Below are 25,878 nucleotides of genomic sequence, written 5' to 3'. Positions count from 1 at the left end.
ACAGAGGTGCTGCGTTTTCCACAGAGGTGCTGCGTTTTCAGCCTGAGATCTGCGTTTTCAGATCTCAGCCCCATATTTTGGTGCTACAACAGGGTTTTAACCCAGGGGAGTCATTTCTTACCTCTCCTTTTGGTTTCCCACCCTCCCATCCCTTCTTTTCCTTCCTTTCTCTTGGCTGCACTCAGCTTTCGAGGAGGAGTTTGCTGATTTTCTGATCAGCTTTGTTGAAGAGGAGGATTTTGCTGCGTTATCGGAGATATGGCTTCTGGTCATGGTCATTCTTCTCACTCGGGGATTCTCTTTTCTTCTCCCCGATCCCAAGCTCCAAATTCACAGGGATCTTCTTCCCAGCTTCCTGTTTCTCTACCTTATTCCCAGATTCCTGCTTCTTTTCCTTCCATATTTCCCACCACCACCACTTCTCTTGTTTCTCCCCTCCCACAAACCCTCATCCCAACCCCTTCCCATGTGCCATCCTATTCACCCCCTTAAGTGAGTGATTCCATGAAGCTGACTGCCACCAACTACCATACTTGGTCGTTTATATGCAATTGCTTCTTGAAGGAGCAGGTGTGTGGCCCTCTGTCACCACTCCTCACTTGGTGGATCCCGTGTTTCGTGGAGTTCTGGATGCACGGGCCTGTCTCATCATCATCCATTGTATGACACCATCTATCCAGCACAATTCATATCTTCCCGGAGTGATGCCAGTCAGATGTGGAATGAGATTCAGAGGAGGTTAGGGAGAGTATCTTCCGTGAAGATTGCTAGGTTGGAGGCGGATCTTGAGAAGATTACCATCAGTGACTCAGATAATATCATTGATAAGATTGGGGAGTTCACAAGGATCAAGAGGTAGCTTGAGGAGTATGGGAGCTCAATCAACAACCCGATCCATAAACTGCTTGGTAAGCTGCCATCATCCTTTGACTCTTTCAAAGATCACATCTACTTCCGTGAGCCTCTCCCCCCTTTTGAGAAAGTCGTGAGTTATCTCCACGACAAGTGCATGCTTTGCGGAAAAGGCAAGTCAGAGTCTGCTTTTGTTGCCTCTAACAAGGGCAAGGACAAAGGCAAAGGCGGAAAAGGGAACTCCAACAACAAGAAGCAGAAAGTCACCACAAAGTCATCTTCTGACGACGACGATTCTGACAGCAACAAGGGTTCCAGGATGAAGGAATCTTGTGAGTTTTGTGGCCGACTTGGTCATTCTGAGGCCAAATGTTTTGCCAGACAAGCTGCTTTCTGCAAAGCTAAAGCCAAAGCTAAAGCAAATATGAGTCCTCCTCCGATGGCTCAGACACTTCACCCACAACAGATGGTTCAGATACTTTGCCAACGACAGAGGAGGGTACGAAGTCTCATGCTAAGATGGCTTTTCTTGCTGTCTATGATCCCCTTGTTCTTTCATCTTCACAGGAGCAGGATGAGTCCATCTTGGTGGTCACAGAGGAGACTTCTTATTCAGAAGTCAATGCCCTATCCGCAACAGAGGATTATTTACAGAAGTTTCTGATAGAGACCTTATCAGTTCCTCTAATCCCTTTGGATGAGTATCTCCCTTCCCTTGTGTTGTTTCATGCTGATGCTATTATTGGAGATTTTCTCTCGTCTCTTTCAGAGGAGGATAGTGATTCTTCTACTGGGCAGGTGGATGATTTTGCCGAGATATTCACATATTCTCGAGCTTCCTACTTTGGTAGTTGCTTCTCCTTCCTATGTTTCAGAGGAGGCATCTTCCACTATCTTGGAGCTTGTCCCTACTTTGAACCTGACAACTTCTACTATCACTGATGATCAGTTTGTTCCAATGGTTGTTTCATTTCCTTCTTCTTCAGAGGAGGAGTCTACTTCGGTCTCGATACTTGTTGCAGATGCAAAGGAGGTACCATCTATGGTTCCATCTCCTGAGGGCTTCTCTCTTCAGATTGACCCTATTGTTTCGTCTTCGATATCTTCTCGATCTTCTTGTGGCTTCTTCCAAAGACCTTCTCGGTATTCAGATGTACCATATCTTCGTGAGCTTTGTGCCTTTTATGAGGAGGTTGTTCCTTCAGACTCTTTGGAGGTCTTTCTTCAGCGTGCTGGAGTTGGTCCGCCCATCTGGCGCTGAAGAGGAGGTGTTGGCATTATCATCTCCAGATTGGGCATATATGTGCATATTTCATGCTGTATCTGGCCAAATTTATGAGGCCATGCATTCATCTTATTTTAGATATTTTTTTGTCTATTTTTTAGACATTATTCTAGTATTTTTTGCATGCCAGCCCACTGTTTTTATACTGGCCGACCAGCTCTTGTCCAACCTATAAATAGGTGGCTTGGGTTTGCATCATTAGCACATCATTATTCAGCTATTGCTGTTGGTTGTATGCACCTACGGGCAGCCCTCGTGCTCTACTTCAGCAGATAACAAGTTTTCTACTTCAGTTCTTTTGCACGTGTGTTTCTTTGCAAGATCTATTTGCTGTTTTTTCTGATTTACAGCCATTCTTTCAGTGACCGCCGAGGATGTTGCCCAATTGTTCATTCGGCATTGGTACCCGATTGGCAGGATTCCTAGGACTATAGTGCCAGACTGAGATGCCAAGTTTACCAGTTATTTTTGGAGGGCATTGTTTGATAACTTTGGTACTAAATTGAATTTTTTGAGTGCATTCCACCCACAGATGGACGGCCAGACAGAGATATACAACTAGTTGGCCTTTGATGTGTTGACGTGTTATGTCCACGAACAGCAAGGTAAGTGGGAATCTTATTTGCCTTTAGTTCAAGCTGTTTTGAATGATTCTTTTTCTTCAGCTATTGGTAGGACTCCATATGAGGCAGCATTTGGAAGACCTTTCTAGTCATTGTTGACTAGGACCTCGTCTTCAGTACTTGAAGCGAATAGAGTGACGGAGTCTTACCAGGAGATTTTAGAGTCAGTTAGAGATAGGTTGGCTCAAGCGCAAGAGGCCTACACTCGACAAGCCACAATAAAGACAAAAGAGATATGAAGTTTTCGGAAGGGGATTGGGTTTATCTTCGGATTATGAAGCAAAGGTTGAAATAGGTAGGCAAGCGATACCCAAAGTTGTCTTTCCAGAGCTTTGGACCTTTTCCCATCAGGAAGAAGATTAATGAGGTGTCTATGCAGTTAAAGTTACCTCCGAGTTGGACTATGCACAATGTGTTTCATGTCAATTGGTTAAAGCCATATGCAGGTCCTATCCCTTCAGAAGTTAAAGACGAGGCGGAACCAGATATTGTTGATGAAGCAGAAGTTATGGTTCCAGAACAGATCCTTCTGTCTGTACCGTTTCAAGCATGGCTCAGGCCAAAGACAAAGACAGTTCTTCACGAAGTTTCAGGACCTAGGGACCCATGAAGCGGTATGGCTTGACAGAGTTTTTCGAAGACTATCCGGTGTTATTGACGGATTATTTGGAGGCAATGCAGCTTCTGTCGAGTTAAGCAGAAGGGGATGTCACGTGCATCCCGCACTTGGATGCCACGTAGACATATTTTTACAGAAGGTGCAGGGCCTGGGATGGTAAATCGGTCCCATGTAAGCCCAGTCCGGGACAAGTCAGCTAGGAATCCATCTCAGTCGCCCGAGGTCAGGTGTGCATTGTCCTGCACAGGAGTCCAAGGTCAGGTGTGCACTGTCTTGCACATGAAACAGTGCCAGTCTGCGTTGTGAGTCTCACCTCTGGAATGATGTCAGTGATTTTGTGTATCTGGTATGGTACCAGATGCCAGATCATTGTGTAGTTAGTAAGGGTTTGCTTTTAGTCTGTGTGTGGGCATGGGGATAGTGTGAAACCACCCCCATGAGGGCGAGGAAGGCCCTGGCTGAACCCACCAGCCATGGAAGGGCTGTAGGACAGCCCTAGGGGCATGCCAGGGGCAGCTGACAGTTCATGCAACATTTATATGGCTGTAGGGCAAGTATGGGGCAGCCCATACAGGCTGCCCAGCCCCCAAACTGATTGCAAAACAGTGCCCAGCCCCTTGTTTTCAGGCGCCTATAGCCATCAAGGGAAATGATGCGCTGATTTTATGTGATTTATTCAGCATTTAATGCTGATTTTACAGTTGTGGACAGAATTTATGCTTGCCGCTTGGAATAAGAACTGGCCGACTGCTGTTTATAGGTAGTATAAATAGGTGAGAGCTCAAGTCATTGTGCTATCTCATAATTCACCAAGTGCTCAAGCAATCAAGGGCCAGGACAGCCAAGGAGTGCTAACGCAAAGGGTTGAAGGACTGCAGGTCAAGGGCAGAGATTTCTCAGCCAAGACAGGGCAAGATTTCTGTATTTACTTTTCAGATTTACATCATTGTAATAAAGCAAATACACCATTCGTGGTGGGGCCCTTACAGAGGGTATTTGAGACCCAATACTGTGTCCTCTCCTCTCTCCCTCTCTCTCTCTCTATTTTTTGCACATCTTCATTCAGTTTGTGCGTTAATTCCGTCGCGAAAAGTGTGTTGATTTCTGAGCATTGAAGTTACCGAACTTCTTCGAAGCTTCCGCATGTTACACGAGATCACAGAGATACAAGCTCGACATCAGCACCATATCCAGGAGCGGCTAGCTCACTTACACTCACACCCGGAGATCATGCTCCGAGGTATTTTTGCCTCACCATCGCCTATGTATCGCATATTACACCCCCATTATGGTACTGGTTGGAGTTAGACAGATCTGCATTGCATTCTTGTATACCCTACGCATATAGGTTGCATACTGAGCCTCTAGCAGTAGTGCTCCATCCATCACACCCCCCCACTAGTTCAATACTTTCATACTTTATTTCATGTTCATTTTGTCCTTTTTTTTCTGGACATCCAGAAGACATTGACAGTTGTACATTGATTTGTCTCATAGGTCGAGTTCGGCCTCTAGTAGACGTTAATAGAGCTTTCTTTCTTTCTTTGTCTCTTCTCTTCATCTCTACTTTGTGTTTTGCTTCTACATGTTCCTATGGAAAGGTGTTTAGGGCCTAATTAGACATAGAGCTTCCACACTTGCGACATTGGTATCAGAGCTTCAAATTCAGCAATGCTAAACACTGATGGCGTCCTAGATGAAGGTGCACATTCCAAGGAGAGTAATCCAAGACATGGAAGAAGTTCCCGGGAGGTTGGTTGGTGGTGTTCCACAAGACCCAGGGGAATGGCAGCCCTGTGAGTCGGATGCCACTTGGGCATACCAGGAAAGGCTTTCAAGAATCCAAGGCATGATGATCATCCAAGGGGTGGAGTGAGAGTGCCATACTCAGTACTCAGAAAAAGAAGACCAAAGAAAGTGTTTAGGGACAGGGCAAGAAGGCAAGGGGACAATGTGGACCAGATGCACAGATCTTCATCAGATTTGGAGTGGAATTGGAGATAGGGCAAGGTGTTTATTGAAAAGGTTGCGAGGAAGGGAAGGATGACCGTATGGGAAACCATATATGGAGACAAGGGGATGATGACAATCATCCAAGGTCAGAAGTTGGAATCCCGTCATCAAGTTTAGCAAAAGGGGATGTCATGTGCATGCACACATGTACATGCTATTCCCAATGTTAATCCCTAAAGGGGCAGCATATAAAGACTAGATGTTGGAGCTTTAGTAGCATTATAAGTCATAGAAGGCATTGTAGAGGACCAGTACCTTGTCGGCCAGCATCAGACATTTGGCAAATGATGTTAGCAATAAAAAGGGATCTTCAGGTCCAAGGAACTGGCCGACAGCAGGTCGACCAGTTCAAGCACTCTTCAAGGGCCTATATAAAGGCGGTGCTGGCTCCTAGTTAGATTTCTGACATCGCTTGGGTGTTAGGTCATAGACTAAGACTTAGATTAGGTGTTGCTACCTTTTCATGGGCAGCCTATGGCTTGTCAAGAATCTGTACCTATTTGTACATTATGAATATTTTGAAAATACAGCTCTCTCTCTCTCTCCTCTTGAGCGTTTTGCATCTACATGTTCCTATGGAAAGGTGTTTAGGGCTGAAAGAAGACACAGAGCTTCCGCGAATGTGACATCCCACTTACTGTGACACACACCTCACTTACGTATAACCCTGAAGCCAGGCACACAGGCATGTGGACTGCAAGCACAGTCACCTGACATGCCCAGGTGCCACGTGGCAGTCAGCTACTGCCATGTGGCAGCTGGCCAGTAGGCATGGTCATGGGCAGTCCTTTGACCTGGCTGACATCACATCAGCAGGCTCACAACTACACGAGTTTCTATACGCTCGTGGGAAATTTCCATCTGAATACTTCTTTGCGCGAGGCATCTACAGGCATGGGCTGGATAGGGAGATCTTTAGGAGAGCACGGGCTGTGAACTACTGTTTGCATTCTGAGCCACCGTTTATACTTGAATTTCAGTTGTAATACTTCTTTCTTGTCTCTTATCATTGGTTTCGGGCTACTTGTTATGGATCCCACACAGCTTACATGTTTACATCAGGGTCTAAAAGCAAGCGTGGAGGGGCCATATCTGACCGTCTTGACACGATAGATTTTCAACACTTGGAGTGTTATTGTTCCCGATTTGGTGTCTACTGAGGCTCGTGCTTCTCAACAAGGGCATGATGATTGCAAGGATGAAGTGAAGAAACTTCCAAGGGGAGGGTTTTGGATGCAGGCAGGATGTATCAGACGAGCTTCACTACTAGTCTTGACAACAGTCGTCATTCTACACCGTGCGTAGATTGTGGGATCCTGCCCCCTGCCCCCTCGTTTCTGCCCTTGTGCCTCTCCCTTCCCATCTCCCCTCTCCGCCTTCCCCCCCCCTTTCCCTTCTCTCTCCCGCCTTCAGCCCCCAGCCGTGTTTCCCTTTCCTCGCAGGTTCCCTTCAGTGCTTAGGGGCTCCTCTGTTTTCGGCAAGTTTCGGCTTCATTATGGTGGCACCCACTCCGTCATCCCCGACCGAAGCTGATGTTGCTTGCATTTCTTTCTTTGAAGCGGATTTTTAGGTTCTCGCACGACAGTTGCCGCTCTTGAGGCCTCCACCTTGGTCTGCAAAATTGTTGGTAGCTGCCCTGCGCGCGGACAGCTTAGGGATCTCTTTCAAGCCAGCCTCATTGGCGAGCCTGTGAAGATCATCGATATTCACCCTTTGGGGTGCGGATACTACTAGGTGGAACTCGACTCGTCAGATCGGGTCCTGCAGCTGAGTCCCCTTGCACTGCGTACATTGCAGGCCTTCTTTGCACGGTGGGAGCATGGCTTCGATCCAGCGTCTGATTCACTGGCTGGCGTCTCGGGCTTCCCAATGACAGTTTGTTTTCCAGACCTTAGGAAGGAGTACCTTCCTCTTCTCCCGGTGATTGGTGGTGCCATCGGGAGAGTGATGGAGTCCCCCCCACTGCTGCCTTGGTCCTCGTGCGGGCAGCTAGGATTCCTTCTCTCCACATTTGTGTGGCCTCGCCGGACTCTATACTGCATTGTATATCTCTTCCTAGCCTCCGCTCCATATAGCAGCGCGTGGAGTATTCAGGCCTCCGAGGCCAATGTTTCATTGCAGGCAGATGGGCCATCTAGCCAAAGCTTGCCCTCGGCGGCAAGCTAGGAGGCCGCCCCCAGTTGTTCCTCCCCCCATTTCTTGTGCTAATCCTCATTAGGGGGCAGGGAGAGAGTCTTGCCCTTAGGCAGCAGAGCCTCAGGCCCCGACTCCGGATGACCTAGCCACCGGAGAGTGGCGGATGGTTGGCCTGCGCCCGGGCCGCCAGATGACCATCGGAGCTGAGCGTCACCGCGCGTGCTAGGCTGGCAGATCTGAAGAGGATTCGGTTCTGTCAGAGAAACGTTATGAGCATCTATCTCAGGATTTTCCCGTTGGTGATGCGTCCTTGCCAGTCCCGGAGAGGGCCCCTTCGGCCCCACTAGTATGGCAACCGATCCCTCGTCGAGATCCCCCCCCCTGCTCCCTAGTGTTCTGAGAGGCCAACCAAACTCTCTGAGAGCCCCCGGTGAGCCTGTCCCCGCAGCCGTCCTCTCGATGGATCTCTCCTAGCAGCACCCTTCCCTTGCCTCCACCCCTCTGCCCTCCCTCACCTCCTCCCCGCACCTCCTCTCTCTGCTGCGTCACCTACTTTACCCGCCGCGGTCCCCCCTGCCCTGCCCTTATCGTCCGAGCTCCTCCCCCCCTCCCCCCCTTTCCCCCCTTCTGCCTCTGTAGAGCACTCTTTTTGCCCCCCAGGAGCCCCCGACCCGGAGTGGAAGCAGCCGGCCGTCCGTCACTTGATACACCGGTTCTCTGAGCTGGTAGAGATGACCATTGCCGCTTTCCGCGTGAGGGCTCTTCCCCCAAAGTCCCCGGGTGGGGCTCCCAAGATCTTGGGACAGCTAGTGGATTATAGTTTCGTCCAATGTTTATCAACAGAAGGGATCGACATTTTCGAGGAGACAGTAGCCCCTGTTCGGGTATGTGTGGTTTTTCACCACTCTAGGCCCTCTACGCCAGATAATGGCGCGATGATCTCCTCTTTCCCCTTCACTGTAGCCCTGGGGACAGAGTGGTATGCCGAGATAGTAGCAGCTGCCATCCAGGGCTAGGCTGTCGAGCTCTCCCAGCACCTTCAGGATCTTCGCATCACCGACATTCTCACCCATTTCTGGCCTTTGGCTAGGTTGGAGCTTGGAGGTTCTGCTCATCGAGGCTAAGATGGGGAGATGGTAGCCTCTAGTTTGGAGGTGCTACTTTTTGTCTTCATGCATACTTTTGTCGCAGTACCTCTTCCCCCCTCTTACAAATACCTCTATTGTGATAGATGGAGTCCGGAGCATGCATATGCTCACGCTCGTACAGTGTGGAGTTACATGAAGGAGAGGATTAGTGCCCACTTGATGCGTCTTCGTCCTCGCACGGATTGTGATTATTCCCCGTCTAAACCCTTGCCCAAGACTCTGAGAGTGGAGGGCAGTTCCGCCGCTAGTGCCACATCACTCAGAGACTGATATGCGGATCGTTACATGGAACGTTCAGGGTTTAGGGGGGGCTCAGTGCTTTCATGGACGAGGTGTCCTACGAGGCGAGCTCGAGAGAGCCATGGTTGGGGGACCCATAGACATTTTATTCCTCTAGGAGCATCACTTCTCAGAGGGGCACACCCGCAGATGCAGGAAGATTCTTCCAGGCAAGAGTCACACTTTTGGTCCCCTTCTTTCGGCCCCCCTGGGACGCAGGGAGGGGTGTGTATTTCAGTCAGTGAAGCAGTTGCTTCCGGTAGTATGTGGCTCAGGAGTCATCGTCCCCGGGCGTGCATAGTGGATTACCATTACTATTGGAGAGCATAGCATTGGCTTCCTTAACATTTACACTTTGCGCTGCTGCAGGTAGAGCCCTCTTTTGGAGCTCACTTCGAGAGGCCCTCCATCAGGCTGTCTTTTGGTGCTTGGGTGGTGACTTCAACATGATAGACGTAGCAGAGGACAGACTTGGGGGTGGCACGGCCACAATTTTAGGAGCAAAGTACTGAGCCCGGGAGGAGAATCGGAGATGGTTCTTGCAGTTAGGGGACAGGACCCATGGCATCTTCCAGAGTTTGGGCGTAGCCCTGGGAGCCTTTGCTTCTCGAGATCGGATAGGAGGAGCACTGGCCCCCCAACCTCTCTAGACTTGATAGATTTTACGTGGATGAGTGGGCTTGTAGTTGAGGGGGTATGATTGGTATTTTGGCAGGCACTACATTTTCAGACCACGCCCTGGTTATTTTGTCCTTAGAGGACCCCTGGAGGCATGACAGATAGATGAGCTCTAGGATCCTGGACAGCCTCATTCATGACCGAGAGATTTGCAGCTGGATAGAGCAGATATGGGCGGGTTTGAATTTTCTTTCAGGCTCTGTTTTGCGTACGATGGACGAGGGCTTAGGGGAGATCAACAGTTTCTTGCAAGAGGCAGCCCAGAGCGGATTAGAGGGTTTCCGGGAGCAAGAGAGGAGTTTGCGGAGGAGTCTTGCCTCTCTACAGTGGCTTCAAGAGAGGTCCCCGGATAGCCAGTGGATTGAGAGTCAGCTTGCCGCCGCTCGCACGGAGATTAGATCCATAGAGGAGAGGAGGTTGGAGTACAGGCATCATGCTAGGGCCTCTTTTTGGACTCAGGCAGGCGATAGAGTCACAGGGGATTTCTTTGAGATAGCCGGTCCCCATAGGAGGAGAGACGGTATCCGCAAGTTGCATGGCTAGGATGGAGCTATTGTTTCAAGAACCCCCCCCCCCCCCCCCCCCCCAGGTGAGAGCCATTGCCACGGACTTTTTTCGATCCCTCCTCACTGGTGCGTGAGTATCTCCATAGGTGGTGGAAGCACGCGAGAGGGTCTGGTGGCATACGAGGGAGGTGGTTCCCCCCTCTCTTCGGTCATTCTTGTTGACACCTTTTACTGCAGAGAAGTCGGAAGAGGTAGTGACGACACTTCCCAGGGGTAAATGCCGGAGGGTGGACGGGCTTCCAGTCTCCTTTTTCCTTCGCCATTGGGACCTCATGGAAGGTGGCCTTCGTGCTGCCTTCAATGAGATTATGGGTGCCATGCCAGAGAGCTCTCAGAGGGCTTGATCGACTTGATTCCCAAGGAGGGTGGTGATAGATTGGTGGAGACCCATCACTTTTCTAGGGACAACCTATAAGATCTTGGCTAACCATCAGCAAGAGACTTCAGCCTTTTCTCCTAGACTCGATCCACGACACTCAGATCGGCTTTGTTCAGGATTGGAGCATTCTGGACATCATCTTCACCTTCTGGGAGGCGACAGCTTCGGCCAGGATGCGGTAGCAGGACCTCATTGTGATACTCCTAGACTTTGAGAAAGCTTACGATAGAGTGGATTGGAGCTTTCTGGAGGGCACTATGAGTCGGATGGGATTCCCCATGGAGTGGATTCGTGGAGTCCCAGGATTTTACTGAGCCTCACACAGCTAGGTTCTCATTCAGAGGTGATCGAGGTTGTGTCGCGCTTCAGGAGCATAGATCAACTGGCACAAGTTGTGTGGCTTTTGGGTAGGCCTAGCACCCGCCCTGACTTGGCGACCAGTTGAGGATTTTCAGTGGATCCCGAGGGGCACTCCAGTTCAATATCTTGGTTGCCAGGTTGGCATGGATATCTCTCCCGAGTAGCAGCTCGCCTTGCTTCTTTTGAGTATTCGGAAGAAGCTTTTATACTGGAGCTCGGCGAGGCTCTCCCTAGCAAGCATAGTGGTGGTGGCGAACCAAGTACTGTTAGCCACCATGTGGTACATCACTTCGTGCTGGGCCTTTTCTTGAGCATGCATTGGCCAGGTTCAGTGATTGATCTGGAACTTCTTATGGGCCGGAAGTAATGGGAGGCCAGCCAGGGACGAGGTGGCATGGCAAATGATCATTCAGCCACATAGCAGAGGGGGGCTTGGCCTCATTGATCTAGCTATGCAGAGCCGTGCTCTGCTGGGCAAGCTGATTGTCAGAGGACTCCTTCCTGGTGGAGAGCCCTGGAAGGATTTTTTATTGGCCCGGATTTCAGCCCGCACTCCGAGCCTTGGGGGCTTGTGGCCGTAGAGCAGCCGATGGATCTTCACAGAGATGAGAGTCCATGGCTTTAGCCAAGCTTTTGAGGACAGATTTGCAGCCAGCTTACTTCGGGTTTGGGATCATCTGAGGCCAGCCCTTAGACAGATAGTTCTAGTTGCCTCGAAGGAGAGGGCTCCGACAGCCTTTGGTTTGGAACCCCTTGATTCGTTACCCAGTGGCCACATGTTGGGGGCTTGGCCGCATGTATCTTGGGCAGCCTTGAGCACGGGACCAACCAGGTCTCTTGGAGATTGGATAGCACACAGGCAGTTACCCTTGGAGAGCAGGAGAGATGCCTGACAGGGATCCGGGGTCGAGATAGGTTCAACATCGACATTGACTCAGCTATCCCTCAGGAGTGGTTGATGCCTATTCCAAACCCGACACCCCCCCCCCTGGTGTGGTTAGGAGTGTTTACCAGACACGATATCCTTGTGGCAGTCCATGGAGCAGATCATAGTTGTTACGAGGCGTACGACTGCCTGATCGAGGCCTAAAAAAAAACAATTAAAATAAATAAATAAAGAAAGAAAGAAATAAATAAATATATATATATATATATATATTTTGCTGGTTTGAGTCTTTAGACGAGGGCTTTAAGGGCCCAAGGCAGCCCCTCTCACACACACTCTCTCCCTCCCTCATTCTCTCCCTCCCTCCCTTAAGCCTTTCTCAAGACCCAAAGTTCAAAGTTCAAAGTTCAAACACACTAGGATGATGATGTTTTTTATATCCACTTTTGGAGGTCTCTCTATACTACCGGTTCATATCAGTTCATTTCATTTTACTTTGTACCCTTGAATCTTGATGATGTATCCAGATGATGATGATGGACTATTTTGGTCTCATAGGTCATTTTGGCCTTTTGCAGACGTTTAATTCAGCTTTCTTTCTTTCACACACACTCTCTCTCCCTCTCATACGCACCCTCTCTCTCCCTCCCTCAAGGCTTATACATACACACTCCGTTGCAGGAAACGTGGGATGAAGCGGTGGAAACGTCGTTTCCACGTTTCCCCAGCTGCCAGCCGTTTCGTATAGGGGGAAACGGCTGGGAAACGTTTGAATGTGGTGTTTAATTTATTAGACACGTGGCAGGCCAAAAAGCGAAAAGAGCTGCGAATTAAAAAAAAAACGAACGGGGCCCAAAATGAATAAAAATCGACTCGTAGACTCTGCGCAGCGTTAATGAAACCACAAGCGCACAGCGCGCCACGCGCCAGAGCTTCCACGCAAGAGGAAATGAAAACGGGGAGCCCGTTTTTTTAAAAAACCCGTTTGTGGGTTTTTTTTAAAAAGCGCCGTTTTAATAGAATTAGAAAAAAAAAAAGCTATCTCAGCCTGCAACGTACTTATCTCTCTGTGAGAAACTCAGGCGCACACAGCTCTCTCTCCTTCCCCCTCTCTCTCTCTCTTTCCCCCCTTCCCACCCCTTTTCATGCAAGCACAGGAGGAGCCCCCTTGCCTTTGCTTAAACTGTGCACCCCAACCTCCATGCATTTGCTTTAACTGTGCACCAAGAAGGATCATTTTCGAGCCTTGCAAGTGTCCCCTTGATCCTAAATACCACCTTACTCTCGCAGATGCTATTCGCCATAGAGCCTTAAAATGCAAATGCATCAATTCAGTTTCTGTCCCTGAGTGGCTTTGTTCGAAACAGCTTCAATTGGAGCAAACTTGCAACCTTAGAAGGAGAAGAGCCCCTCTTTTTTGCTAACTTCCAATTTCAACCATGTTCTCTTCTTCTTCTTCTGTGGTCCCCCTAATCACGCCCTTCAAGCCTAAAGCACCTCATGCTCCCGAGCCATTGTGGAAGTATGTGACTGAGAATGCAGCATTCGGAAAGGGGGGCAGCAAGAAATGGGAATGTTCTTTTTGCAAAACAAATTTTGCAGGCTCCTATCCACGAGTACGGGCCCATTTACTCGGCATCAAGAACCAAGGCATCCAAGTGTGCTGCAAGGTGTCGACTGAAAATCGAGCAAACATGACTCGAGAAGACCATGAGAGCGCTATCAAGAAGCAAAAGACTGGCAACAATCTAGTCAACAAGAAGCCTACAATGCAACCGTCCGTGGAAGGTATGTTCAAGAATGCATCTCGAGAGGAAGTAGATGAGGCCGTTGCTCGATGCTTTTATGCATGTGGTATGCCGTTTTATTATGCACGGTCTCCTTATTTTCATGACATGGTGGGTGCAATAGCGTCTTTTGGTAAGGGTTACAAAGCCCCAAACTATGAGAAGCTTCGCACCACACTCTTGGACAAGGAAAAAGACAGGGTTTGCAGTCGTCTCTCGGGGGTAGAGGCTTCATGGCCACACTTTGGGTGCTCCATTGTGTCTGATGGATGGACAGACACCGCAAAGAGGCCCTTGATTAATTTTATTGTCTCCAGTGCTCGAGGTGTGGTATTCAAGAGATCCATTGATACATCCGGGAGCCAAAAAACAGGGGAGTTTATTGCAGAAGCTCTTTTGGACATCATTAGGGAGGTCGGTGTGGACAATGTGGTGCAAGTAATTACGGATAGTGCTGCCAATTGCAAGCTTGCAGGTCACTTGGTGGAGCAAGCATATCCCCATATTTTTTGGACACCATGTGCAACTCATTGCTTGAATCTTCTACTGAAGGACTTGGTCCTAATCGAGTGGATGGATCGAGCTATCACCCAAGGCAAAGAAGTCCAGCAGTTCATTTCGAATCATGATGCAACAAGGGCCATGTTCAGCAAACACTCCAAGCTCAAGCTCATTAGGCCAGGTGATACTCGATTTGCTTCAAACTTCATGATGTTGCAGAGATTGGTGAAGGTGAAGAGTCCCTTGAAGCAGCTGGTCACAAGCGAGGAGTGGGATGCATGGAAGAGAAACAACGAGTATGCTTTGCACATAGAGATGCAACTCTTGTCTACTCCTTTTTGGGAGGACATAGAGAAGTATGTCAAGGTCTTGTGGCCGGTCATGGCAATGCTTCGTATGGTGGATAGAGATGAACCGGTCATGGGTACGGTTTATGAGGGCATTGATCAGATGCTGGAGAAAATCAAGGAGATATTGAAAGAATACATAGATGGCAATGACGAGTACGAGGAGATTCGGGTACTTGCACAAGAGCGTTGGGAAATGCTTCATTCCCCTCTTCATGCAACAGCTTATGTCCTCAACCCAATGTGGTTTATGAAGCGACCATACAAGGACAAGGATGTGATGAAAGGGTGGAGAAAGACGTTGGATAGGGTGGGCAAAGATGAAGATGAGAAGACAGAGTACAAAGCACAATTGTCACAGTACATTGGACTACAGGGGGATTTTGCAGAGTCTTCAGCTTTAGCGGACATGCAAAAGCTTTCTCCTATTGCATGGTGGGAGAACTATGGTACAGGTACTCCTATGTTACAGAGATTGGCTATTCGTGTCTTATCTCAAGTATCTAGCGCTTCAGCATGTGAGAGAAATTGGTCCACCTATGGCTTCATACATTCCATGAAGCGGAACCGGCTGGGTCATACGAAGGCAGATGACTTGGTCTTTGTGCACAGTAATCTTAGGCTCATATCACGGAAAGAGCCCTCGTATTCTTCAGGTCCATGCCAGGCATGGGATGTATTAGAGGAGGATTCTATCTATGAGTGTTTTGAGGATCAGTTTGAAGATGAAGGTGTACTTCCCATGTAAACAAGTTCTATCTTGTAGAATGATTGATTAATGAAATTCAGCCATGATGGTCTTCCATTGTTTTGCTTTGTTTTTCATCTTTTAATGGTGCTTACCGATCAATAATTGAATTTGTACATGTACTTTAATTTTTTTGTAAAAAGATATATTTGTACTTCTGTTTTTTAACCTTGAACTTGAGCCTACCCTCGACGTTTCCTAGTAATTGAGTTTGGCGTTTCCAAACGTTTCTTGGGTCTTGCCGTTTCCTACCAGGAAACGTTTCCTGCAACATAGCATACACACTCTAGTCTCTCTCTCTCTCTCTCTCTCTCTCTCTCTCTACTTTCACTATATATATTATATCTATCTATCACTACATATAATATATATATATAACATTGGTGTTTGATGCCCTTTTGAAGCATATAATCCTTGAATGCATTTGACATGTATTATCCACCTCTATCTGAGCGGAGTGTTTGGACTTTACATCCACACATATTTTCAGCCATTGCTACAAAGTGTCGAAAGCATGCAAACACCTCTGCTTTCGCTTTCAAAGGGTAAACCCAAGCAAACCTGGAGTAGTCATCAATGAATGTGACGAAGTAAAGATGCCCCCCTATGGATGGTGTCCGCATTGGACCACATACATCACTATGTATGAGCTGTAATTTACTTTCAGCTCTAACAGCTCCATCTTTGGGAAATGGTTTTCGTTGCATCTTTCCCAAAATATAGACGCCTCTAACACGCCTCTAACGTCTCTAAAAAATCCGAGTCTTTTGAGGCGCGTACCATACCCGCCTTGTACCAAACGCCTTTGACGCCTCTAACAACCTTGGAGCAGATGAGGACACTGTTCTGCTCACTTTTTCTATTGGATCCCAAGGCAGACTAGAGAGATCAGAGCTTCCTCTGGAGGATTTCAGAGGCTGCACCTTGTAGAGGGTGATCGGTTTTCAGGCATGGGAATGGCACATAGATCTAGCATCGCCCAAGGTGGCCAGGGAGAGACTATGGCGGCTATGCATTTGGGAGTGCCGACCTCTCACGCGGTTGCAGTGGGACTCGAGAGAGTGGACTTGGCATGATCCAGCGGATCGGGAGGCGACTGTGGACGCCCCCTTCTTTGCATATACAGCAAGGCTAGGCCGCAGGATCAAGATGCCTGAGATAGATGGCACACTAGCAGCAGCAACACATTGGCAGTCATAGGGCCTTTTACAGGGCTTCCTTTGAGATTTTTGGAAGAGGCTTTGGGACAGCTTTCGGCCTAGAAAGATCACACTCTTTCTTTGATTGATGGCACATAGGAGTTTGGCGGTCGGTACGTGGGCTGGCAGTGGGAGGTCAGTCAGCAGCTTGTCCGCGGTGCGGCCACCACCAGGAGTCTCAACGACATTGCCTTTGGGATTGCCCGAAGGCTCATCAGATCTGGTAGTGGATTCTCTGCATCTTCGCTATGGATAGGGCATTGACCCGGATCATCACTTGGGGCACTGTCGCTTGGGCCATAGAGGCTGGAGCAATTAGGGATTGGAGGATGGGGGAGGGCTAGCCCTTCAGGTCTCTCACCATCGTATTGCAGCACTGCTAGTCACAGCCCCTCCTACAGGAGATTGGCGGCTAGGCTCATGCCAGAGATGGGAGATTCGCAGTAGCATTGTAGCTTGGCACATTTGGCGTGCTAGATGTAGCGAGGCCATCAAGGGTACCCACACTTTACCGGTTGAGACCATCAGGAGCATATGGCTTGATATTATTCACACCCTCCGCAGTCAGTGGGGGAAACTACAGGGAGGTTCTGACCGCATGCGGAAGCGGTGGGAAGCCTTCTTGAGACTTTGGAGGCGTGGCCCTTTCCTCACAGATAGAGGCGGTGACCCCATTTGGCATTACAGACCACTTGTGTGGTTGCCCCCCCCCCCCCCCTCCCCCTGTATGTCATAGCCTTCTCCTCACACAGAGCGGCCAGGCGGAGGAGAAGCATCTCTTCCCTTATGATCACTTGTTACCCGCCCTTATATGAGGGGAGGTCGTATCTAGCCCATCGTGCTTGTACTTGGCCCTTTGTGGCTGTTTTTTCATAACCCATCTCTTTTCTGCCATTGCTTTTCTCCAAGTTAGCATGTACGTTTCGTGTGCATGGGAGATATATGGAGTCAGTGGGTAGTTATTCTATGAAGTAACGTGGAGATGGTTGGCGTTGACGACTTTGAGCAAGTGAAGCCAATGGGATGGTTAGGATTTTACCCACCACAAGTAGTAAGGCTGGAAGATAGACATGAGTGCATTATCAAGGATCCCCTAAGGGAGGATATTGTTGGGCCCAAGGTTGGTGGGTGCTCCATGTCTTGCCAACCGATGACTGTGGGATACTGGAGTGGTGTTAGGAGGCTTTTGCTAAGTGGGATTCAAGTGTGAATTTGCACACACATTGGTGGAACCAAGAATGTGCGCTTATTTTCAAGTACATTTTTGATTTTTTTTTTTGTTAAACCTTGAATTAATAATCTTGAATTTTTCGAGGTCTTTGCCGAATTGTGATGGAATCTAATCTGTTGCATGCTCTTACACTCCCACATGAATGGATAGTTCTTTTCAAAACAGTGAAGAGAGCATACCAAGTTTTTCCATGGCCTTCGTGTTATCCAGGAATGGCAGGCAGTCTTGTCAGAAATTAGCTGAATAATACCTGATGATGCTAATGATGCCATAAAATGATGCCATGTCACTGTACACCTGACTGGTGTGCACGTGACATTCCCCGCTGCGAAACTGTTGCTGGGTGTATACCTGGCAACCTTCGACTCCGCTGTGATCCTTCTCCTCCGAACCACTGCCCCCTTCTGTCTTCTGCTGCCGGGACTGAGGCCGTCTGCAGGAGTGAAATCCTTCGAGCCAAGACTCTATGTACTGCGGGAACTGAATGGCAAATACTTGAGTCACCCCTGACGTGCCTGTGGAAACCTTTCACCTACCATCTCCGTCGTACCTGAAGCTCTGAACCTCCTGAGGCGATGTTGGAGCAAACTTCCGTTTTCTGTGGAAGAGAAACCCCCTGCTGCTGCCAGTTGAAGCCCAAAACTTATGTGCTCCTTTGATGATGGATGTCCTTCTTCCCTGAGAGTTCATGGGTAACATGTATGCAGGACTGACTGCTAAGATGACTGCTAAGATGTCTACTATGCAAGCCATGTGCAAACCCTATATGCTGTGCAAGAATGCAGATGGATGGGTTACTGATGCAGACCTAAGGGAAAATCCCTAAGGGTGGCTTGCAAAATTTTGAGAACTGGGTTTAACTGTGCGGAAGCGATAAAAATGATGACTGACTGAATGACTGATGAACTGAACATGCTCTAAGGCTGGTTACCCTGTGACGCTCTGATACCAATGTGACATGTGAGGGGTTAAGACCGTAGTAATCACAACCTTAGTCTAACTAAACTGCACTTAATGATGTTCAAGAGACAGATAAATATGTGTCAATGCAATGCAGCTATATTAGATGAATGAATGCAGTTACAATGAGATCCAAATGGATCTGTACTGCTGAATATGCTGCCTATATGCTGAATATGCGGGATGAACTGCTGTCCACTCTTTCCCTTGTCTCCTGGGAGGGAAACGTTGAAGGGAGGCTTTGGAACAGATGCTGAATGCTGACCTGATGATGAAACGCAGATGCGTTTGCAGATCTGATGGTTGATGATGATGCGTTTGCTGAATGCTTGATGCGTTGACTGGATATGCTGCTCCCAATGCTTCCTGGAGGAGATGCGTTGGAGAACACACTGCTGAACTGATATGCAATGATGTTCTCAGCCCTTCTGGAGTAGAAACGCTGAGGGACTGAGTGCTGAATGCTGAATGGATGATGCTGATGATGATAGGCTGAAACGCAAGATGATCCAGATGAGGATGCGCTTCACTGATGAGCTTGGATGATTGAATGGAGAGGCACCTGAATATATATGGGTGAGGGCTGCTGGTCGGCCAGATGGGCTGCAGTCGGCCAGTACATATCTCCCATAAAATACCAATAAAGCCAGTCGGCTGCCTCATAAATGCCTATAAAATTGCATAAATGCCTATAAAATTGCATAAATGCCTGAATAATACCTAATGATGCTAATGATGCCATAAAATGATGCCATGTCACTGTACACCTGACTGGTGTGCACGTGACATTTGTTAGGCAGTCTTATGATTATAATCCAAGATGCCTAGGCTGAGGTTTTTGGATGGCTTATAGGTAGCAAGTGGAGCTGACTACAAAAGCCAGGGAGAAGGATTGGGGTGTAAGCATGGTGGCATCTTTCATCCTTGACTTTGTATGGATTAGATTGACCCTCGAGTTGACCTAAGATTTGACCTTGGTGTTCAGAGATGAATTTGGCTGCTTTAAGGTTGGGTTGTAGGGAGGGAAGTTTGCCATTCCACCTATGATCATGCTTAACGGGGTTTTATGTGTGGTGTGCTCTATTGGTACGGAACTCCCGTGTATTCCCATGTAGGATCTCCTAAGGCTTCGCGGGTTTTTTGTTTGGGACACCCTATGCTTTGGCATAGTTAACCTCTTGTAATTGTGAGGAGAAGTGCTAGTCTGTGAGTGACACATCAAGATAAGAAACTTTCTTGGTTGTCTAAGCATTGGCATGTCACTTGTAGGGTGACAAGTTTTATGATTCATCACACACACTCTATCATGATTGCCAAATGATATTGATGCATGAGGCAGCCTTGGAGTTGTACATGTGAGAGACGAGAAGTTTGAAACTTCTCGGTCTTAGACTGAATGTCTAGCATTGGACAATTGGACCATTTGTTATACTGACTTTGTAGATGTGGTATGATCAACGGTCAATGATACTCCAAGGTGGACGTATGTCGTAGTTACACAAGGTTATTTTGATTCCAAGACTTCGGAGTCATGGAGAGGGGTGGAATATGCCAGCGAGCTACTTTATGCTAAGCGTTTTTCAAATATGCACTAATTCAGCACCTCTAGGATGTCTGCTAGGCTCTGATACCAATGCACTAATCCAACACCTCTAGGACTTCCGCTAGGCTCTGATACCAATGTAACACACGGAAGAACTACTTGTCTTAAGAACCATGCAAAACACAAAGATGAAGAGAGAGAGAGATGTTTCCGAAACAATGTTTTCTTTATGTATGTATCGAGATGTACATAGATCCTAGCCTTCATGGCCTCCAAAAGGAAAACACCCAAGTCCAAGATGTGTCCCACCAAATCAGGGATCAGATGAATACAAAAGGAAGTGAACATGCCTAGTATTATCAGATGAAAGAGGATAAGAACACATTGAAACACTCCATAATCAAGACATGAACTTTGTTTTATATTATGAGGTTCTACAGTGTGTACAAGAGTAGAGGGGGGGGACTCTAAAATCACCCTTGAGACGATTGGAGCATCTTTCAGTAAAAAAAAGACAATGTATGATCCTTCTATTGTACATGGATGTCATGGTTATAAAACCGTTCTTTACCTATAATAATATCTACTCTATCTAGCTTCATCAAAAAAAAATCTAGACTATTTGAATAACTCTAGATAGGTAAAGGCAATTTGGTCACACATCTGTCCCAGATCTGTCCATGACACATTGCCAGGTTTACATGATAGACATGATTACTTGGCCGGGTCTCAACTCCCAATATCTGCACCAATTTGGCATTAATAAAATTGTGAGTGCTACTTGGATCAAAGAGGATGTGTACAATTTTCCCCAAAACAAATCCATACACACGTGTATGAGATCATTGCGTCCGAAGGCCACCATGCTAAAGTTACAATCCATGCAAGAACGATGTTCAAGAACTGTGGTATGAACGGAAATAATCTTAGGGTTACCTGTAATCTCGGTCAAGTAAGATTTCTTAGGCTTCTTCTTTTTCTACGCTTGAGGGCAGCTCCTTTCCAATGTGGCCTGTTTGGCCACAAATAAAGCACCGGCCCTCCCGAATGTTTTGGAGGCTCTGCTCGGTCCTTTGGAATTGGGTTGACCCAAAGTTTGGGTTTGATTCTAAGTCGTGGAAGCCTTCACAAACCTAAACTTCCGTTTATGTGAATTTGGTTTAGAGTTGTGTGAACTCTTCTGCTATTGAGGAACATTCTTTTTTATCCTTATTGGCAACTCTCGTCATAGATTTCTGCAGAACGAATATCATCCTCAAGTGTTTTGCAATTATTGTTTCTCACCTCAAGCTTATGATCTGGGGACAATCCCTGCATAAAAAATCCAAGTAAGGTGACCGCATCCATATCTGTCGCCATTGCCTCCAACTCTCTAAACGTATGCAAGTATGTGTCAAAAGACATGGTCTTCATATCCAACTATGTAAACATGGATACCACTTCATACTCATCCTCTCCCTGGAAAAACTCATCCCTAAACATCTGCTCGAAACTAGCCCAAGTAGTAGCTGGTTCCGAAGCTCTCTCCACCATGACAAGGTTTTCCCTCTCAAGCGCCCTTGAGGCTTGCACCATTTGAATATTCGGAGCATCTTGGAGAGGATGGAAGTCAAAGTGAACATTCCACCTACTAAGCCATGCATCAACCACTTCTTGTGTTCTCTCCTTCCTTTCCCCCAAAAACACCTCTGGCGTCAAGAAAGGAGCTACTGAAATCTGTCCTGCTGCTAGTGTGGGAGAAGTTGCAACCTCCTTCTGTAGCATAGTGATCTGCTGAAGCAAAAGTGTAGTCTCCTTCCGGAGATTGGCGATCTCACTACCCTGCTTTTTCAAGGTAGAAATCTCTGCTTGGAGCTTCTATATCTCGCTATCGAAGTAAGTTTTCTCCACCACATCTATCTCCTCATCTGCCAAACTATGGTGAAGTGCCCATGAGCAGTATCATGGCGTGGTTCCCCAATATCTGACCCTAGATTGCTGCTCGTTCCTGTTCATGATCTGATAAATCATCGGTAAAGGAGAGGGGCTGGGGAGTTGCCATGGATAAGAGAGATGGAAGAGAGAAGAAAAGCAAGGGCTTTATCTCTTATGCTGGAAAAAAGAGAAAGATTGACATGTGTCAATTCTGAATTTTCAGAAAAGCAAGGGAAAATCTACAGAAAATTGTAGAACCAAGATCGATCACGAGGGGATCCGTGGGGATTTGACAGTGGTATCAGAGCATACCTCGTGAACGAGCAAGTTGGTAGGTAGAGAAGAAGAGGTCGAAGAACGGTATGTGTTAAAAAAGCTTGCTGTTTTTTCTGTGCATACTGCAGTTTTCAGTTTGGTATGTGTTTTTCCTTTATCAAAGAAACCCATGTTGATGATGGGAGATGGTAGTGTAATAGGGTTGATTGCTTTTGCAAGGAAGAGAAAGTTTGTTGTGCAGTCGCATGACCTGCAGGGAGAGAAACTGAAAAAAAAGAGAGAGAAAAAGCACGTTGCTTTCGTTGCTTTTGTTGAGCGCATGAGAGAGAGAGCGAGAGAAGAGCTGGCGGGGTTCTGTAGACGTGGCAGGCACGCAGGTAAGTTGCAGGCGGGCGGGTGGGTCACTTGGCGGACTAGGCCTGTAGGGCAATCGGGCGGCCAAGCCTGCCAAGCCAGGCGACTTGCGCAGCCAGCCAGGCAGCGCCTAGGCCAGGTCTACGCAGCCAACGCGGGCAGCGCCCAGGCCAGCCCAGGCCTACACTAGGCGACCAGGCCTGCGTAGCCAGCCCAACCATGCTGCCATACCCAGGCCCACGCGGACTCTTGCAGGCACAGGACAGCGTGTCAGCAGCAGCCGTCGACGGCGATTAGGCGGCCGGCAGTGGTTGACGACCGCAACATGGTAACGCCAGCAGCCGCCATGTGAATTGGCCGACGGGAGATGCCTGTAGCCCGGTGGGTGACACCAGCAGATTAGGAGGGAAGGGAAAAAAAAAAAATCCGCAAGGAAAGCATTCGTATTTTTAGTGCTTTCGTTTTTTGTTTTTTTAGGGGAGTTTAAATTTTTTTAAAGGGTTTAAAAGTCCTCCCCTCTCCAAGGTTTCCAAAGGTGTTTACTTTTTTTAAGAAAAGCGAATATATATATCCATATATATATATATATATATATATATATATATTCAAAAAAAAAACACAAAAGCTAAAGCAAAAGCTAAGCCTAGCTTTTCGAGTTTTTTTTTTTTGGCTTTTGGGAAACCTTTATAAACCCCCTCAAGTGGGCTTCTTGCCACACATCTCTCAAGTTCTCGAGTTCTCAAGTTCTCAAGTTTTCAAGCTCTCAAGCTCTCGAGTTCGCTCGCACTTTCATTGTGCAAAGATTGAATTTTCTCTCCACGTACCCTCTTCACGATGTTGACCCAAGAATCAGAGTTGGAGTCCCTCGTGGAACGCGAAGGCTTGCCGGCTACGGAAGGCACTGATGCCGATCTTTTTGACGAGTTTGTGTCAAAATCAGATTTCCAAGAGTTCAAAGTAGCTCTCGAAGCTTCTTCGACGGAACGTCAGGCACAAATCGCAGCCCAGATGCAGGCTTTGCAGAACTCCATCGCTCTATTGACCACTACTCTCTCTACTTTCTCGGGAATGGATACCTTGGCTTCAGCTTTAGGCCCCAACATTACTCCGGAACCGTTCGGGGGTGAGCAAGAGCAGCGAACCAAGGAGATCGTGGACACTTGGCTACATAAGTGGCAAGTTCACTTTCAGTTTCATCCATATGATGATGGAAAGAAGATACAGTTAGCAGCAGGTTTCCTGTCCGGCAAAGCTTTGCTTTGGTGGAAGGAACTGAACCCAAAGCCAACGACTTGGGCACAATTTGAAGACATTTTCAAGAAAGAATTCCTCAAGAAAGAGGATGATTATGATGTTGTTGCCCGGTTTTCAGCTTTGACCATGACCTCGCAGCACCTCACTTATGAGGTCTACCTCCAGAAGTTTCGTGACTTGCAGATGAAAGCTACAAAGATGGATCTCACTAATCTTTTGGGGTTTTTTGTAGCTGGTTTACCAGACTCGTACCGATTACAGGTTAAAAATAACAAATGTAAAACTTTGGACGAGGCCATTCATTCAGCTCGTATCTATGATGATACGATGGTCTCTTCCAAATCGAAACCCGTTATCGAGCAGGGGAACAAGCATAAAAGAAAGTTCTCCGCACCTAAGGCTAACGCGACTGAAGGCAAGTCTTCGGACCAACCTTCGAAGAATACAAGTTCGACACCAGCGAAGAAGAAACGACTCCTTAGGGCTTTGAAGCTCAAGAAGGAAGGACGTTGTTTTATCTGCGACGAAAAAGGACACATGCGTAACGAGTGCCCAAAGAAAAAGGGTACCAAGTCAAACGCCGGACCCAAGCCAAAGGCAGCTAACCAGTTGTCTTTGACAGGTACGTCAATTACTGTACTTTCTCGTCCTAGTACTTGTTCTGATTGTCTGTTCAATTCTAAGGTATTTGGCATGCATGATCTTCTCCGCGTTTATGGAGAAGTGAATGGCCATAAAATTCACATTTTGTTAGACCCTAGCAGTTCGCATAACTTTGTTAATTACAAACTTGTGCAGAAATTGAGTCTTGATACGACACTCAGCGACCATACCTATGAGGTATGTCTACCTGCAGGCAGACAAGTTTGGGATCGCAAGGTGGAGATGCTTCCAATCCAGATTCAGGACTACAAAGATACTCTGGAATGCTATGTTATGTATCTGGAAAATGTAGACTTGTTATTAGGGATTGAGTGGTTTAAGACTCTTGACGTCCAGATAGATTGGTCTAGTCATATTTTTTCTTTTCAGCATAGGGACACCAAGTATAGTATTTTAGGTGATTGTATCCATCCCTCTCAGGGACCTCTTGTAAATACTATTGATTTTGGAAATATAATGGATTCTTCTTTGTATACCGCTTTCCATTGTGTATTGATTTCACTTTCTTCTTTTCTCATCCCTTCCTTGGATGTGAATGAATTAAGTGTGTTTGAAAGCAAAGAATTACAGAAGATACTTGATTCGTTTCAAGATGTATTTCTTAAGGAATTGCCATCGGGTTTACCACCTGAACGGGCAGTAGATCATCGTATTGACTTGATCCCTGGTGCTCATCTTGTGAGTATTCCACCTTATAGGATGAGCCAAGCTGAGGAAGATGAGTTGGCTAAACAACTCGAAGATTATTTGAGGATGGGCCAGATCCGTCCAAGTAAACCACCTTGGGGTGCACCTGTGTTGCTTAGGAGAAAGAAGGACAATACTTGGAGAATGTGTATAGATTACAAAAGATTGAACAAGCTGACTATTAAGAACCGTTATCCTCTCCCTAGATCAGATGACCTTATTGACCGGTTAGCAGGAGCGAAATATTTCTCGAAGATAGATTTGCATACTGGCTACCACCAGATACGTATTCATGAACCAATGCTCCAGTCACTTTCCAGCAAATGATGAACGATCTTTTTCGTGAACATTTGGGAAAATTTGTGGTGGTGTTCCTGGATGATATTTTGATATATAGCCGTACTCTTGAGAATCATGTCAGACACCTCACAATTGTCTTATCTATTTTGAGACAGAATCGACTAGATGCTAAGTTAAGTAAATGTGAGTTCTTTATGACCGACATCATTTACTTGGGACACAAGATCACTAGAGATGGATTGAGCATTGACTATGACCGAGTTCAGAAGGTTTTGGACTGGCCTATACCA

The 25,878-nt window shown here is 47.3% G+C and overlaps 2 protein-coding genes across 2 annotated transcripts in view; both read left to right on the top strand.

Moving 5' to 3' along the window:
• Positions 1–25,878, top strand: part of LOC147612769 (uncharacterized) — a 91,650-nt gene that overhangs the window by 8,237 nt on the left and 57,535 nt on the right. The window lies entirely within an intron of this gene.
• On the top strand, positions 13,374–15,438 carry LOC147612770 (uncharacterized). The gene has a single exon (XM_086783339.1). The coding sequence runs from the start codon at positions 13,519–13,521 to the stop codon at positions 15,205–15,207; it is 1,689 nt and encodes a 562-aa protein (XP_086639465.1). The 5' UTR covers positions 13,374–13,518; the 3' UTR covers positions 15,208–15,438.

Source organism: Cibotium barometz, chromosome 45, assembly GCF_041138505.1.
Source record: "Cibotium barometz isolate CiBa-2024 chromosome 45, ASM4113850v1, whole genome shotgun sequence".
In the NCBI taxonomy this organism is placed as follows: Eukaryota; Viridiplantae; Streptophyta; class Polypodiopsida; order Cyatheales; family Cibotiaceae; genus Cibotium; species Cibotium barometz.
This window is presented reverse-complemented; position numbering and strand designations above follow the sequence as displayed.